The 18868-nt window shown below is 43.3% G+C and overlaps 1 protein-coding gene and 1 pseudogene across 1 annotated transcript in view; both read left to right on the forward strand.

Annotated features, from left to right (window-relative positions):
- KIAA2012 (KIAA2012 ortholog) overlaps positions 1-18868 on the forward strand; it is a 134700-nt gene that overhangs the window by 91434 nt on the left and 24398 nt on the right. The window contains exon 15 of the mRNA XM_054549668.2: positions 2199-2271. Coding sequence (XP_054405643.1) covers positions 2199-2271 — 73 coding nt within the window. The remainder of the gene's footprint in view (positions 1-2198; positions 2272-18868) is intronic.
- Positions 8121-17229, forward strand: LOC112132304 (proteasome subunit alpha type-2-like; annotated as a pseudogene).

Raw genomic sequence — 18868 nt, forward strand, 5'->3', positions numbered from 1 at the left:
TTCTTTTTTTTTTTTTTCAAGACGAAGTCTTTCTCTGTCTCCCAGGCTGGAGTGCAGTGGTGCGATCTCAGCTAACTGCAACCTCCACCTCCTGAGTTCAAGCAATTCTCCTGCCTCAGCCTCCTGAGTAGCTGGGATTGCAGGTGCATGCCACCACGCCTGGCTAATTTTTGTATTTTTAGTAGAGACAGGGTTTGATGTTGGCCAGGGTGGTCTTGAGCTCCTGACCTCTTGATCTGCCCACCTCGGCCTCCCAAAGTGCTGGGATTACAGGCATGAGCCACCACACCTGGCCATATGTGTATTCTTATATCTAAAAAAGGATAGTTCTTTTGACACTTTTCTAAGCAACATACAATTGAATTGACAAGAGTTTCAAATTAAGACTTTTTCTTTTTCTAACAAAGACTCACCTAAAAATATTTCCAAATCCCTGAGTTTCTCTATCTCCCTCTCCCCCTCTGTGAAATGAGAAGATATTCCTTGCCCCTGAAGGCTCGTGGCTGCATGTTGTTGAAACTGAAGGTTGATCCTTCTTGGCATTAAAATTCTTCCAAAAGAGGAAGCTTGACTCTCCCTTTCAATACAGTTTCTTGTTAGATTAAAAGGCTTTATAACCAGGGATTTTTTTTTAAGTTTCTTTTTTCTAGTCTTCTAACTTATCCTCTTACTCCTTTCCATTTATTCAGGGATTTTTTTTTTAACTGTACCAGGCCAAATTGACTTTGTCTCCAAAATAAGAAACCCAGAAGTAAGGAAGTTATTTACCTGTGTTAGCTTTTTTATGTCAGTATATATCATCAGCTACAAACACTAAGCTAACAAGTGAGAAACAAACACACAAGGTAAAAAGCCACCAAGTGAGGGAAGTCAGAGGGGAATTAAAGAGAGTGCCAAAATAGCAGATAATTAGTTGTCTCTTCTCAAAGCAGGATGCGGCTTTGATAACAAAGTGGAAAGGTGACTGTCACTACAGAATGAGGGTAAACCCGGAGAGACTTCCAGGACCCTTCATGCCGGATTCCAGCTCTAGCACCAAGATGAAGCTGTGGGTTGAGCAGGGATCCAGGTGACAAAGGCCCAGATCTGGCCTCATCAGACACACGGGGCTTACTTGGGTCACCAACTCTACCTGCCATGTTACTTTGGCACTGAGGAACTGCTCTCGCAACACTCTAGAGAAGAGCATGATTCTCAGTCCTGGCTGCATATCAGACTCACCCTAGAAGCCTTAAAATGCCCCAACTCCAGCCGTATGACTGTTATTATTTGGAGTTATTTCACTCCAAATAATAACATATTATTTGGGAATCATATTTCTAAAACTTCTCAAATAATTCTAATGTGTAGCCAGGGTTGGTAACCACAGTTATGGAGATTTCTGGGAGGAGGGATTGCAAGCAGCTTGTATGACTCAAGGAAAGAAGGAAGAAGAGATCAAATGTGATAAGAAACCAAATCCGTGGTAATCCTGAGGATGCCACAAAAGGCCTGTCTGACCCTTTGGCTCCCCTGCTTTAAATCCTGAATGCTTTCCATTTGTTCTCAAGATAAAGACCAAAGTCCTCAACCTGCCTTCAAGGCCATGGGGGTCTGACTCCTCCCAACCCTGCACAGTTCCCTCAGTCTCTGCTGTAGTCACACTAGGCCTCCCTCAAGTCCTGGAGGTGCCCTGCTTCCTTCTGCTAGTTGGCCTCTGTCATGACATTCTCCCCTTCCCCCAGTAAACTCCTACATGCATTAGGCATTCAGCACTGCACAGAGGAATGGGATAAGACCCCATGAAAATAAGTACAACCAGGAAGCTAACAGTGTTCGATGCTGCTGGTGCCAAGCCTGCCTGGCCCTGGCTTTTTTTTTTTTTTTAAGAGACAGAGTCCAGGGTCTTGCTATGTTGCCCAGGCTGGACTCAAACTCCTGGGAACTCCTGTTTTAAGCAATTCTCCCATCTCAGCCTCCCAAGTAGCTGAGATTACAGGTGCATATTATTATGCCTAGCCCTGCCTGGCTCTTTAGCCTGTTTAACACTAGTAGCAGCCTTCCTGGAGAGTTAAGTAAAAACAAGTCGACGAAAAAGGAGAAGAAACCACTAAGAAAACTGGCTTCCCTTTTACCAAAGGTCATGGGATCACAGAAGTGTTTAAAGTGTTTGCATTTATTGTGTCTAATGTATTCTTTGTTGTGTGTTAACCCAATAGGAAAGCGGAAATGCACTGGACTATCAGGAAGAAGCAAGGAGACCCCTCAGAGAAACTCACCACGACGGCCAAGGTAGAGAACACTGGGTGGGGCTTTATAATCTTATAGCCATAACTGTCAGATGAACTTTGCACTGTTAAAAGATGTTAATAGGAGGCCAGGCACGGTGGCTCATGCCTGTAGTCCCAGCACTTTGTGAGGCCAAGGTGGGTGGATCACCGGAGGCCAGGAGTTTGAGGCCAGCTTGACCAACATGGTGAAACCCCATCTGTACTAAAAATACAAAATTAGCTGGGCGCGGTGGTGCATGCCTGTAATCCCAGCTACTCGGGAGGCTGAGGCAGGAGAATCACTTGAACCCAGGAGGCGGAGGTTGCGGTGAGCTGAGATCGCGCTACTGCACTCCAGCCTGGGCAACAACAGCGAAACTCCATCTCAAAAAAAAGAAAAATGTGTAAAGTCACAGATTTTGGATTTCACCGTTAGCTTGATCTTTTTCTGTTTATATCTTTTATCATGTCCTTCAGTTGACATCCAATCAAAAGTAATTAATTTTTATACTAATTTTACAAGAGCTTGTTGTTTTGGGGATATCAGACAACAATATATTATTGTTGCCTGATCCTGGGGTTTGGTTAAGCTTCTAAGCAGATTTCTGTTCACATGAGCTCTTACCACCTCCATTTTCAAGGCAGAGTGACACTAGCCAGGGAAACATGCTCCAGTCTTCAGATCTGCCATATCATAAATCACACATGCAGAATGTGAACACTGACAGGGCTCCAAGGGCTTGGCCAAGTGTGATGGAGGTTTTAGGCAGCACAAAACATGGCCAAACCTAAGCAATGACCAAGTCAGTCAAAACAGATTTCCTGTCTCATGACGGAAGAGCAGGCACCAGCTGGATTGCATAAAGGTTATTCAGACCATGTTTAATGCAATGAAATATCACCACAGAAAATTAAAGAAGGCATTTTCCTGTCCAGAATGATAAACACTAATGTTCAGAAAGGATTTCAAGTATTTGAAGAAAAAAGAAGAGGGAGTGCCAAGGAATTTTTTTTAACTATTTAAGGATCAATTTTCAGCCAGTCACAGTGGCTCACGCCTGTAATCCCAACATTTTGGGAGGCCACGGCAGGAGGATCACTTGAGGTCAGGAGTCTGAGACCAGACTAGGCAACACAGCAAGATCCTGTCTCTACAAAAAATTTTAAAAATTTCTGGGCATGGTAGCATATGCCTATAGTCCCATGACTCCAGAGGCTGAGGCAGGAGGATCATTGGAGCCCAGGAGTTCGAGGCTGCTGTGAGCTGTGCTATGATCATGCCACTGCCACTGCACTCCAGCCTGGGCAACAGAACCAGACCCTGTCTCCAAAAAAAAAAAAAAAAAAGGATCAATTTTCTCCCCATAGGTCTTAAAGCTAATTACCAGGATTTTTTTCCTACTCTAAATTAAGTTGTGATCTTCATGGTTAATTCTAAGCAGTGAACCAGTTGCCACCTGCAGTGAGATTATCATGAGTCTTAGACTTGGTGAGAACACTTCAAGTTTCCACAAGACAGGTCAAATCAGCAACCTCCAAATCAAAGTGGCTTTGAAAAATTGCTCTGGCTTTAAATACAAAACTTTCCACTTTCGGAGGCTGAGGTGGGCAGATCACAAGGTCAGGAGATTGAGACCATCCTGGCTAACACGGTGAAACCCCGTCTCTACTAAAAAATACAAAAAATTAGCCGGGTGCCGTGGTGGGCGCCTGTAGTCCCAGCTACTCAGGAGGCTGAGGCAGGAGAATGGCGTGAACCCGGGAGGTGGAGCTTGCAGTGAGCCAAGATCGCACCACTGCACTCTAGCCTGGGCAACAGAGTGAGACTCTGTCTCAAAAAAAAAAAACTTTCCACTCCTCTACCCCTGTCCAAAGTCCAGGGAAAGAATATAATTTTAATTTTTATTTCAATTCTTGTTTATTTCCTAGGCCAATGGTTCTCAAACTTCAATGTGCATCAGAATCAGCTGTAAGGCTTGTTAAACTAAAGATTTGTAGGCCCCGCCCTCAGAGTTTCTGATTCACTCGATCTGGGCTGAGGCCTGACGATTTATATTTTTAGTAAGTTCTCAGGTGATTCTGATGCTGGTGGACCAGCGACCACAGTTTTGAATCACTGCCCTGGGCCTTGTTTCCAGTATGTATTTCCCTGAATTTGGCAGCAACTTGATTTAACCTGTTCTTTTAAAAACAGTAGGAGGGAATACTGGACACAGTCCCTCATGGTTCCAACCCCAGCACTTTGGGAGGCAGGAGGATCACTTCAGACCAGGAGTTGTTGGAGACCAACCTGGGCAATATAGCAAGACCCCTCCCCATGCCCTGCATCTCGGCCTCTAAAAAATTTTTTTTAATTAGCCAGGCATGGTAGTGAGGGCCTGCAGCCCTAGCTACTCAGGAGGCTGAGGCAGGAGGATCCCTAGAGCCCAGGAGTTCAAGGCTGCAGTGAGTTGTGACTGCACCACTGCACTCCAGCCTGGATGACAGAGCAAGACCCTGTCTCTAAGAAAATAAAATAATAATAATAATAGGTAGTGGGGAAGGAATTGGTTGGCAGGCACTGTTTAGGCAGCATCATTGTGATCAAGAGCACTGAGTATGTAGTCTCATTCCCAGGGTTCAAGTTCTAGCTCCACCACTTACTAGCTGTGTGGCCTTGAGTAAGTTACTGAACTTCTCTGGGCATCTTTTTTCTTCCTCTGTAAAATGGGGATACTAACAGTACTTATCTCATGGGGTGATTGTGACAAAGAAGAGTTAACTATGTAATGTGCTTAGAAAAGTACCTGTCATAGGGCCAGGCACGGTGGCTCACACCTGTAATCCCAGCACTTTGGGAGGTTGAGGCGAGTGGATCACAAGGTCAAGAGATCGAGACCATCCTGGCCATCATGGTGAAACCCCATCTCTACTAAAAATACAAAAATTAGCCAGGTGTGGTGGCACGTGCCTGTAGTCCCAGCTACTCGGGAGGCTGAGGCAGGAAAATCACTTGAACCTGGGAGGTGGAGGTTGCAGTGAGCCGAGATTGCACCACGGCACTCCAGCCTGACGACAGAGCAAGACTCTGTCTCAAAAAAAAAAAAAGAAAAGTACCCGTCACAAAGTGCTCAAGAAGGGATACTCATCTACTTTTTAAAAAACTTTAATGGGAGCCACAATTTGCTCCTTGTCAGGAGAGCCTTATTCTAAGGTAATAACACAATGATTTCTTTACTTTCCCAGTCTCGGTGGCAGAAGGGGTATTGGGGGTTGCTTTTGGGGGATGCATGTAGTCCTCTGCTTAAGTCCAGGTGTGGGCAGCAGACCCAAAATGAATGAAGCAGCCTTCCAGCCTCTGCATTCAGTGAAGTTACTGTGACATAACTCCTTGGGACATGACAGAACTGCTTTAAGAGTCTTAGGAGGAGTGAGAGATTTGGGGAACTCTGCATGAGGTGCAGGGGGTCCTTAAGGAGCAGCCTGGAACAATGTGGGGGTGGGGACAAAAGGCAGGTATTGTGGAAATTCTCAGAAACAAATAAGCCATTTCCATCATTTCTGTTCTGTCAAAAAAAAAGGAGGCCCAGAGCCCTATTGCCTTATTCAAGAGACGGATGTATAGTAGATAGGATGTTGGTACAACTGTTCTAACAAAGGCCAAAGTAAAGTGACTTCAAACGAGATGGAAGGGTTATTCCTCTCTGATGGAAAAGTCTGAGCTGGCAGGCAGGGGGTCCCTGGGACTCATGAAGTCTAATTCAATTGCACAAATGCTTATTGAGTGGCTCCTAAGTACCACCTATAGCCCCATGTGTTGTGTGAGCTGCTTGAAGGCAAGGATCATGCCTTATTCAGGCCTGGTAAATGTTTCCTAAATGAATGAATGAGTCAAATGTATGAATGAATGAATATGCTGAGTATTCAAGGGATTCAAAGATGACAAAACCAAGTTTCCTACCCTCAAGGCCTCACAGTGAAGACTTCAACTGCAGGCATGATGTTCCCTGTGAGGAAACAGTGCCTCCCAGGGTTACTAAGGTCACAGCCCTCTAACTAGGGTGCAGTCAAGGAACCTACAGCCACCAGCCAGAACCAGCATCTTCACCATAGACCCAGAAGCAGCCAACAGGCAACAGGTGACTAATGCTGATGAGGAAGGAGGACACTGGCTCTATCAGCTTCTCAGTGAGTGTCCCAGCAGCCAATGCCCTCATTAACCTGATAAGACTGGTCTAATTCGTGGCTAGTGTACCAAGTCGTTTCATCATAGTGCAGTCTAGACCAGAGATTTTGTAAGAACCACCTATGTAGACCCGTTCTAGCTAGCACCTGGAAGCTTATTAGAAAAGAGAATCTGGGATCTCACCCCAGACCTGCCTGTTAACAAGGTCCTCAAGTGATTCATATGCCCACTGATGTCTGGGAAACACTGGAATCTATTCATCGAGGAAACTGGGTTTCAGATTCAAAAGACACGGATTCCTTTACCAGCTGTGCCTTTGATTAACTCTGTAGTTTAGGGAAGGGCAGATTGCTTCTCTGGGCCTTGGTCTCCTTTCCCATAAACCAAGGAGGTCGGGATGGATCATCTCTAGGGCCCCATCGCATTCTCATGCTCTGGCCGTCTGTGAGTCGCTCAGGCTTGCACAGTGGTAGGCTGCAGATCCAGGACTGGGGCCAGGCCTCCTTCCCAAGCTCATCCCCCACCCCCATTTCCGGGGAAGGCCGGTCTGCCACCTTCACTGTGTCCTACATAAATCTCTGCTACCACCCAGCCTCCCTCAGGTGACAGCCTGGGAGGAGGCCATCCCTGTGCCATTTGTGAGCCCTGGCTCAGTGCAGCAACAAGTGAGTGAGAGCTCAATGGGTCAAGATGGGAGCACTGCTTTGCCACGGTTCTCCTGCATGGCATGAGGACTCCATAAACCTCTGGGCCTCTGGAGGCTTCCACTTCCTGATCTGAAAATAACAAAATTGACCTTCCAATCTCGGTTTCTCACTTTCTGTGATTCAATGACATTAGAACTGTTTCTGTTAAGGGGAAAAGCAGAATCCACAGTGCTACCACTGAGATAGCTCCATGGTTCAGCCTCCAGGTTCAGGCCATCTTAAGTCTTTAACCACCAACTGCATGAATGGAAGCTTCCATTATTCACTCAGCATACACTTGCTGATCCCTACTAAGTTTCATAGCCTTCATGGTTGGATAAAACACACTCCTTACTGCAGCTCCCGCTTTGGTGGAGGAAACAGATATGTGTGCAGACAGCTCCAGTGAGTGGAGTGTGATCAGTGCTCTAAGAGAATACAGGAAGGACAACTGATCCAGACCCGGGCAGAAATCTGATCCAGATAGAGAAAAATCAGGTAGGGCTTCCTGTAGGAGGTAATGGCTGACATGAAGGAAGGCATTTACGAACCTAGACTGCATTCACCCATTTGTGATGAAGACATCAAGAGAAGGCAGCAGTTCACACTCCCTGTGTGCCAGGCACCAGGCTATGCATTTTCTGTAAAGTGCCTCATTTAACTTTTATACTAATCCTGTAAAGAAGCAGGCCTTGATATCCCTATTTGTCAGATGAGACAACTGAGGCACAGAGTGGTTAAGTACCACATCCTTGGTCGCAGAGCTGGGCAACAGTGAGGCTGACCTCCCCAGGCTGTCTGCATAGATTAATGCTAGATGTTAACAGCTATCAAAAAGAGGATTCGCCCCCACACGGGAGAAAACAGCAAGGTCCGGGGAAATAGAGATTTAAAGAAATACTACACACACACACACACACACACACACACACACGTTCAACATAGACACAGACACATATACACAGACACACATGCACACACACACACACACACACACACACACGCCCCAACTAGAGAAATATGAATGAAAAGATTCTTCAAGCAGTTTTTTTAAAGGGGAAAAAAAGGTGTGGCCAATCGGGGAGGGAGGCCAAAGTGGCCCAGCAGTGCGGCATCTGCGCCTCCGCGGCGGCAGGGGCCCCGCATCAGGCGCGCTGGGAGCAGCTCCTCTCGGGGCCTGCCGCGTTTATGGCTTCAATAGCGCCGCTCCGGGTCCCCGCGGCGTCGGAGAGGCTTCTGCCTAGCGCCTCTCTGCTGCGCGAGGTCGTCCCGGCCTTACAAAAGGAACTCCTTGCTGGTGAGCTCAAGACCCCAGGCGGGCTCTCCCCGAAGGGTCACTTCTCCGGGTGTGTCGCCTCCTTTAATCTTTTCTTTTCCTCTGTGTGGTGGCTTGTGATGTCTCTAACTCTGGGGCCTCCTGTGGACTCCGTCCCGAGATGGAGACTGGCAGAGCTAGAAGGTCTAAACATCTGAAAAGCAGGCACGCATAGTCCCTGGGGAGAAGGCAGGCAGGCAGGCAAACCCCTGGAGTGCCACCCAAACAGTTTGGACTTTTTAATTGATACCGTTTTATTTTGGCCAGTTTTCCACTTAGGGGTGGAGAAAAGGGAAGTAATTTTTGGCCTTTACTTTTTTTTTTTTTTTTTTGAGACAGAGTCTCGCTCCGTTGCCCAGGCTTGAGTGCAGTGGCGCGATGGCTCACTGCAAACTCCGCCTCCCAGGTTCAAGCAATTCAGCCGTCTCAACCTCCCAAGTAGCTGGGATTGCAGGCGCCTGCCACCATGCCCTGCTAATTTTTGTATTTTTAGTAGAGATGGGTTTTCGCCAGGCTGTTTGCCAGGCTGGTCTCAAACTCTTGACCTCAGGTGATCCGCCCGCCTCGGCCTCCCAAACTGTTGGAATTACAGGCGTGAGCCACCACGCCTGGCCATTTTTGGCATTTACTATGAAGCAAGACATAATGCTAGGTGCTTTATGTACTTTGAACTTATTTTATCCTCACTATAACCTTATGAGGTAAAGTGCATTATTCCTATTCCACAGATGAGGAAAATGAGGCTCAAAGGGTTTAAGTAACTTGCCCAAGGGGCACACAGCCAGTAAGTGGAGGAGCTGAGAGATGAACCCAGGTTTCTATGACTCCATGGTCCTTGAATCTTTGAGTTGTGATGCCATCCATGTGTTTCTGAGAGGAAATAGTAAAAAGTCAGGAAAACATCACAAAATTATGGCAGTATGTTTTTTAAGCCAGCATGAATCTTGGAGGTGATCTAGAAGTTCTTTTATATTATGGATGAAGAAACCTGAGGCCTACAAGTCAAGAGAATCGTGCATGACAACTAATTATTAAAACCAGGGTAACTGGAGTCTGCCCAGTGTTTGTGGTTATCTAGTTCAGTTCAGTTCCGTTCAGGTCAGTTTCATTTTGAAGGCTTTTCCTTGGACTGTTTCCAGCTTCAGGAATAAACAGCTCCAGAAGGAGCAAGTGTAATGATTGCCTGACCTGTGCAAAGAAGTGAGGAGTAGCCAGTGTTGGAAAAGTTCCTCCTAACACTGTGGAGAAAACAAGGAGACCAGAAGTGTGTGCCCAGAAGTCCTGGTGGTGCCACTCACCGGAATCTACAGCCTGGAAGATGGCACCATGCAAAGGTCTGGGGCTCCTTGCTCCCCACATTGCCCAGTGTGTTGCCTGCACAGTCATGGCACAGCACACTGCCAGGCCCTGCTATCTGCAGCCCGCAGTACTAGGTGCAAAATATTCTGCTAGTCCTTAGCACCTACATTACCTGACTCTGGTATTGCTCTATTTTTCCTCTGGGAAGTATTTCAAAGTTCTCCTTCATATTGGAGGAGGAGGAAGTAGGAAGTGGTGCACCCTTAAGAATGTTTCTGGTTTACTCCTACTCAGTCCAGACTGAGGAAGTCCCCAGGGAAGTCCCCCAGAGTCCCAGAGAACAACAGTCGTCCGTTGATTCTGAAAATTCTCTTCACCTTCCAGGAAGAAAAGCTCATTTCTAACAAGAGACCTAAATTTGTCAAAACCCAAAAGCAGCTAAAACTAGAGATAAGGACAACATAAGAAAGGAAAATTATAGGCCAGGCCTGGTCACTCACGCCTGTAATGCCAGCACTTTGGGAGGCCAAGGCAAGCGGATCACCTGAGGTCAGGAGTTCGAGACCAGCATGGAGAAACCCCGTCTCTACTAAAAACACAAAATTAGCCGGGCATGGTGGCACGTGCCTGTAATCCCAGCTACTCAGGAGGCTGAGGCAGGAGAATCGCTTGAACCCAAGAGGCAGAGGTTGCGGTGAGCCAAGATAGCACCATCGCACTCCAGCCCGGGCAACAAGAAAGAAACTTCGTCTCAAAACATAAAATAAAAAAAGGAAAATTATAGACCAATCTCACTTATGATCAAACATAAAAAACTCCTAAATAAACGATTAACCAATCAAATTCTTAAGCTTATATTTTTAAAAGTATTAACAATACACACAACTGAATTTGGTTTATCACAAGAATTCAAAGAGGGTCTAACATATGAAAATATATTTATAATCCACACTAAGAGGTTAGTGGGGAAAAGCCTTAGGGTCATCTCAATAGATGCAAAAGGAAAAAAATAAAATTTACCCATTCCCAATTAAAACTTATCAGACTAAGAATAGAAGAGGGCCTCTTGATTTTGACAAAGAGTATCCATGAAAAACCTATAGTAAACATCACACTTGAATACTTGAATGGTAGAAATTGAGAAGCATTCTTTTTTTTGGGGGGGGGACACAGTTTTGCTCTTGTCGCCCAGACTGGAGTGCAACGGCACAATCTCGGCTCACTGCAACCTCCACCTCCCAGGTTCAAGCGATTCTCCTGCCTCAGCCTCCCAAGTAGCTGGGATTACAGTTGCTCACCACCGCGCCTGGCTAATTTTTTGTATTTAGAAGAGATGGAGCTTCACCATGTTAGTCAGGCTGGTCTTGAACTCCTGAACCCAGGTGATTCACCCTCCTCGGCCTCCCAAAGTGCTGGGATTACAGGCATGCCGCACTGCGCCTGGCCAAGAAGCATTCTCTTTAGAGACAGGACTAGGACAAGGATGTCCTCTATCAGTGATTCTATTCAACATTGTACTAGCAATGCTAGCCAGAACAGTAAAGAAACCAAAGAAAGGAAAGATGAAAGGATAGGAAGGAGGAAAATGACACTGGTATTATTTCCAGACTATATTATTACTTATATGGAAAATTCAAGGGACTCTACAGACAAGATATTAAAAGACAAACAAAAGAATTCAGCAAGATTACTAAATACAGATCAATACACAGAAATCAATTGTGTAAAAAATAGTGTTTGAAAACATAAAGCACAATTTAAAAATAGAATTTAAAAGGAATTGTTATTATGGAAAACTACAAACATACACAGAAGTGAACAGAGCAGCACAGTGAATCCCATATACCCATCTCTTGGCCAGTGTTGTTCACCTGTATCTCCAACTCCTTTCTCTCTCCCATGTTATTTTGAAACAAATTTTAGGTTCATATCATTTTATTCATATATACTTGAGAACATATCTCTCAAAGATGAGAAATGACTTTTAACATAATCATACCATTATTACACCCAAAATTTAAATAATTCTTTAATATAATTGAATATTCAATCAGTTTTCAAAGTTCAAATTGTCCCATAATTATTATAATTGTTTTGGAATTTGCAAACCAACTGTTTGCAATTGGTTAATATGGCCTTTAAATCTCATTGAATTTATAAGTTCCCTTCCATTTCTTTTTTTCCCCCTTTTAGTATATTTGTAGGAAATTGGGTCACTTGTCTTGTTGAGTTTCAATCTAGACTTTGCTGGTTGCGTCCTTGTGGTGTAGTTTAACATGTTTCTCTGTCTTCCACATGTCCTGTAAGTTAACACTTGGATCTAGAGACTTGATCAGATTCCGGTTTGGTTTGGTTTTTCCTTTTGGCAGTCTATAAATTCAGTGCAATTTCAATTTTAAAAATCCCCAGCAGGGTTTTTGGCAGAACATGATTAGCTGATATTAAAATTCATATAGAAAAGCCAGAAATAGTTGTCATGGTCTGAATGTTTGTGTCCCCCCAAAATTCACATGCTGAAACCTAATCACCAATGTAAAGGTATTTGGAGGTCGGGCCTCTGGGAGGTGATTAAGTCATGAGGGCAGAGCCCTCATAAATGAGATTAGTGCCTTTACAAAAGAGGCCCCAGAGAGCTGTCTTGCCCCTTTTATCATGTGAGGACACAAAAGAAGGTGCCCTCCATGAACCAGAAAGTGAGACTTCCCCAGACACTGAATGTTCCAGTACCTTGATCTTGAACTTTCCAGCCTCTAGACCCACAAGAAATAAATTTCTGTTGTTTCTAAGCTACCCAGTTTATGGTATTTTGTTATAGCAGCCTGAACAGACTAAGACATTAGCCAGTATAATTTTGAAAAAAAATAAAGTGGAAGTTTGCCCTGACAAATATAAAAACTTATTTTAAAGCTGTAAAAAATAAAACTGTGTGCTATTGGCTTAGAGACAGACAGAAGAGAATAGAGAATCCAGAAATAAATGTGCTCACATATGGAAACTTGATATATGGCAATGGCATTATAAAGGGAAATAGTGGAGAAAGGATGATCTATTATTCACTATATAATTCTGAGACAACTGGTTATGCAATTTTAAAATTCTCACCTCACAAAATATCAGGTGTATTTAGGAGCTTAATGTCAAAAAGCAAAATTTAACTTTTAGAGGAAAATATAGCAGAATATCTTTATGAATTTGGGAAAGGAAAAAACTTTTTACCTATTATTTGTAACACAACCCATAAAGAAAATTACTGATAATTTTTTTTTTTTTTTTTTTTGAGACGGAGTCTTGCTCTATCACCCAGAAAGTGCAATGGCATGATCTTGGCTCACTGCAACCTCTGTCCCCTGGGTTCAAGTGATTCTGCTGCCTCAGCCTTCCAAGTGGCTGGGATTACAGGTGTGCGCCACCAGGCCCGGCTAATTTTTGTATTTTTAGTAGAGACAGGGTTTCACCATGTTGGCCAGGCTGGTCTCCAATTCCTGAACTCAAGTGATCAGCCTGCCTTGGCCTCCCAAAGTGCTGGGATTACAGGTGTGAGCCACTGTGCCCAGCCAATGAATCTGACTATATTAAAGTTTGAAGTTTTCAACAAGACAGCATAAAGTTAAAAGCCAAATTGCAGATTAGAAGGAGATACTACCTGCAATACATATAACCAACAAAGCATTAGTAACCAAAATGCAGCAGCATTTCTTCCCTCTCCAAATAGGGAAAGAAAAAGACAATCAACCCAAAGGAAAAATGAGCAAATGATATGAACAGGCAACTAACAGAAGAAGAAACCCAAATAAATGGCCATAGAGAAAAAAAAGTTCTCCCTACTAATCAGGAAAATCCAAATTAAAACAAAAAGATATCATTTCATATATATCAGACCAGCAAAAGTTTAAAAGTCTATAAACACTATTAATGAGGATATAAAGTTTTAGTAATTTAGAGCCATTTGAAAATATTCAATAAATTGAAGATGCATATATCCTGCATCCCAACAAGTTCATTCCCAGGTATCCTTTAGAGAAAGTATGTATGAACAGTGACTCATCTAAAAAGGTTCATTGAAACATTATTTATAATCATAAACAATTGGAAATAATCAAAATGGCCACCAACAGTAAAATGGATTTTAAAATGGTCATATATTTATACAACGGAATACTGTATGATAGCTGAAAATAAAATTACATGTATTAATATGGGTTAATCCCAAAAGACTTATTAAGGGTTTTTTGCCTTATTAGGCAAAATAAGGCAAGTTGAAAAAGTTACATAAATAATATCATTTATGTAAAGTTTTAATATGTAAAATAATACTATATATTGTTTACATGTGCATGTGTATGTAATACAGATATAAAAATATATATAAGGACTGATAAATATCAAATTGAAGAGACTGATTACCTCTGGGAGGGAGAGTGAAATGGGATTATATGTGTCTTAATCCATTTTGTGTTGCTATAACAGAGGCAACACAAAATTGTTGTTGTGTTGGGTAATTTATGAAGAACAGAACAGTCTCCCCCAGTTCTGGAGGCTGAGAAGCCCAAGATCAAGATGCAGGTTTCTTACTGTGTCCTCACGTGGTGGGAGGCAAAAAGGCAAAAGAGAAGGAACTCATTCCCACAAGCCCTTTTTCTTTTTTTTAGAGATGGGGTCTCTCCATGTTGCCCAGGCTCAACCTGAATTCCTGGGCTCACACTATCCACAGCCTCAGCATCCCAAGTAGCTGGGACTACAGGTGTGCATCGCTGTGCCCAGCCCACAAACCCTTTTTATAGCAGCATTAATTCATTCATGAGGATGGAGCCCTCCATGACCTAAACACTTTTTATTAAGCCCCACCTCCCAACACTGCTGCATTGAATATTGAGTTTCCAACACATGAATTTTGAAGGAGATGATAACATTCACACCATAGTAGCATGTGATAAATGAAGTCTTGGGCTGTGTCTTAAATGTTTTATTTCTTTAGAAAATGCATGACTCAGGCTGGGCACAGTGGCTCATGCCTGTAATCCCAGCACTTTGGGAGGCCAAGGCGGGCAGATCACAAGGTCAGGAGTTCAAGACCAGCCTGGCCAACATGGTGAAACCCTGTCTGTAGTAAAAATACAAAAATAGCTGAGCATGGTGGCGCACACCTGTAATCCCAGCTACTTGGGAGGCTGAGGCAGGAGAATTGCTTGAACCTAGGAGGTGGAGGTTGCAGTGAGCTGAGATGGTGCCACTGCACTCCATCCTGGGCAACAGAGTGAGACTCCGTCTCAGGAAAAAAAAAAGAAAGAAAGAAAGAAAAAAAATGCATGACTCAAATATTGCAAAATGTTAAAATTTTACAAAACTAAGTGGTAAATCCATAGGCGATGAGTATACAGTATTTTTCCTATACTGTGAATGCTTAAGATATTTTATAGACTTTTAAAAAGTAGTTAAAAGTTTTAAGTTATTCAAAGCACTGACTTCGTTTGTTCCAATACTTCCTAAATATCAGGTTATTTTACTAAGAGAAAAAAAATCACCCTTCCATGGCCCACGTCCCAAAACTGGGAAGGTTTCAATTCTAATCACAATGGAAGTTTCACCATGTACAACCTCAGCTTTTGGTCAATACAAATACGCCCTCTGCTGGTTCTGTCATGCCCTGTCCCAGAGTTCAAAATAGTTGTGAAGAGCAGCGAAGGTCTTCAGTGAGAGTTTTTTCGCGCCAGTCATGATAAGGAAAGAAACCCTCAGAGAATACCCTTTGGCACCAAGATACTTTAATCAGCTTCTGCTCTCTGTTAATGTTACATATTATCCAAGACAAAATAAATTCCAAGGTACAGCCCCAGTCAACCTTTCCAATTCCTCAACCACCTTTGCGCATTAACAATCTTGTGCCCCTCTAAAGTCTGGTCGATTTGAGAGACAGTGGACACCTCCCTGAACCTGAGTAGAAGTAGAAGAAAACCAAAGTTGCAAAGAAGCTCTTGGGCGGGGAAACCACAAAATAACATTGAAAAATAGATTAACTGTAGTATTAAGGGAATGATGCCAATGGAATAATGGGTGAACTTTTTCTTTTCAAATCTTTCTTTAAAAGTATAACATCTTCAAATAAAACTGAGGAGAAATAAATTAATTCATGCAAGAATCTACTTCTCAGAGAGAAAGGCACGAATTGAATATTAGAGTCTTCCTTTCAAAAACAGTTTTGTGTTTTGAGGCTGGTTTTGTTTTACTATTCATCTTCCCCACTGGAATGTAAGCTCCCTTAGACCAGCATCTGTGTCTATCTGATTCAAATTGGTACAAATTTTCTGGGGAACAATTTGGCAGTAGGCATTGTGACTTAAAAACTGTACATCCTTGCGCTTTGGCTCTTCGGGTAAAGATGGCGGAGCGCGGTACGGCTTTTTGCTGACTACATTCAGCCCGTCTGATAAACTTGTCCGGATTGAATATGCTTTGGCTGCTATAGCTGGAGGAGCCCTGTCAGTGGGAATTAAAGCTGCAAATGGTGTGGTATTAGCAACCGAGGAAAAACAGAAATTCATTCTGTATGATGAGCGAAGTGTAGACAAAGTGGAACCAATTACCAAGCGTATAGGTTTGGTGTACAGTGGTGTGGGCCCAGATTACAGAGCGCTTGTGCACAGAGCTCGAAACTAGCTCAACAATACTATCTTGTGTACCAAGTGCCCATTCCCACAGCTCAGCTAGTACGGAGAGTAACTTCTGTGATGCAAGAATATACTCAGTCAGGTGGTGTTCGTCCATTTGGAGTTTCTTTACTTGTTTGTGGTTGGAATGAGGGACGACCATATTTATTTCAGTCAGATCCATCTGGAGCTTACTTGGCCTGGAAAGCCACAGCAATGGGAAAGAACTATGTGAATGGGAAAACTTCCCTTGAGAAAAGATAAAATGAAGATCTGGAACTTGAAGATGCCATTCATACAGCCATCTTAACCCTAAAGGAAAGCTTTGAAGGCCAAATGACAGAGGATAACATAGAAGTTGGAATCTTCAACGAAGCTGGATTTAGGGGGCTTACTCCAACTGAAGTTAAGAATTACTTGGCTGCCAGCTGGGCGGGCGCGGTGGCTCATGCCTGTAATCCCAGCACTTTGGGAGGCTAAGGTGGGAAGATCCCCTGAGGTCGGGGGTTCAAGACCAGCCTGACCAATATGGAGAAACCCCGTCTCTATTAAAAATACAAATTAGCCGGGCGTGGTGGTGCATGCCTATAATCCCAGCTATTCGGGAGGCTGAGGCAGGAGAATCACTTGAACCCGGGAGGCAGAGGTTGCGGTGAGCCGAGATCGCGCCATTGCATTGTTGCCTAGGCAACAAGAGTGAAACTCCTCAAAAAAAAAAAAAAAGAATTACTTGGCTGCATAACAATGAAGTGACTGAAAAATCCAGAATTTCAGATGATCTATCTACTTAAACATGTTTAAAGTATGTTTTGTTTTGCAGACTTTTTCATACGTATTTCTACATGGTTTAAATCGACTGTTTTTAGAATGACACTTATAAATCCTGATAAACTGCTAAATCCACAAAAAATAGACTGTACATCCTTTAATCAGAAATATGAACAAAGAATAAATTTTTTAATAATCAAAACATTCCTGGCCAGATGCTGTGGTTCACACCTGTAATCCCAATACTTTGGGAGGCCGAGGCGGGTGGATCACTTGAGGCCAGGGTTTAAGACCAGCCTGGCCAACATAGCAAAACCCAGTCTCTACTAAAAATACAAAAAATTAGCTGGGCATGGTGGTGCATGCGTGTAATCCCTGCTGCTCAGGAGGCTGAGGGATGAGAATCGAACCCAGGAGGTGGAGGTTGTAGTGAGCCAAGATTGGACCACTGCACTCCGGCCTGGGCAACAGAGCGAGACTGTCTCAGAAACAAAACAAAATAAAAATTCCTTTCAAGGATATTCTATGCAAAGTTCTTTATGGTTATAAAAAATAGAAGCAATATGAATTTTTAAAATTACATATTTGGTTAACTCACTTATGGTACATTCATACGATAACATACTGTGCTGCTATTAAAAATTTTTCTTAAGACAGGGTCCCACTCTGTCTTTCAGGCTGGAGTGCAGTGGTGCCATCACAGCTCACGGCAGCTTTGATCTCCCAAGCTCAAGCAATCCTCCCACCTCAGCCCCCTGAGTAGCTGGGATGACAGGCTTATGCCACCATGCCCAGCTGATTTTTCTATTTTTTGTAGAGACAGGATCTCACCATGCTGCCCAGGCTGGTCTCAAACTCCTATGCTCAAGCGATCTGCCTGCCTCAGCCTCCCAAAGTCCTGGGATTATAGACATAAGCTACCACATCTAGCCTAAAATCATTTTTAAGAACATTTAGGCCAGGCGTGGCAGCTTATGCCTGTCATGTCAACACTTTGGGAAGTTGAGGCAGGAGAATTGCTTGAGGCCAAGAGTTTGAGACTTGCCTGAGCAACATGACAAGACCCTGTCTCTACAAAAAGAAAAATTTTAAAACATTAGCTGGGTGTGGTGGTGTACACCTGTAGCCTCAGCTATTCAGGAGGCTGAGGTGGGAGGTCCCTTGAGCCCAGGAGTTCAAAGTTACAGTGAGCTGTGATCATGCCACTGCACTCCACCCTGAGCAACAGAGCGAGACCCTGTCTCTAAGAATAAAAAAAAAAATTAAGAATATTTAATTATATGGGAAAGTTGTAATATAAACGTAGATTAAAATTGAATATACACTAATCAATTATATGGAAATATGATATTCATTATATATACATGAAAGCAAATACACCAAAATATTTGCAGTAGTTGTATATGGGTAGAGTGAGAGAGCATAGTGAGATTTTTTTGGTTCTTGTTTGTTTTTACCGTGTGCTGGCACTAGTTTAGACACTTTCCTTGTATTAACATATCTCTTGCTACTTTTTTAAAGCAGCTTTATCAAGGGATAATTGACATACAATAAATTAGACCTTTTCAAATTGTACAATTCCCATGAAACCATCACCACAATCGAAATACAATATTCATCACTCCCAAAATTTCCTCATACCTCCCCTATTCCAGCCTCCTTCATCCCCAGACAACCACTGATGTGCTTTCTGTCACTACAGATTAGTTTGCATTTTCTAGAATTTTATATAAATGGAATCA

The sequence above is a fragment of the Pongo abelii genome, chromosome 11, assembly GCF_028885655.2.
Source record: "Pongo abelii isolate AG06213 chromosome 11, NHGRI_mPonAbe1-v2.0_pri, whole genome shotgun sequence".
NCBI classification, from domain to species: domain Eukaryota; kingdom Metazoa; phylum Chordata; class Mammalia; order Primates; family Hominidae; genus Pongo; species Pongo abelii.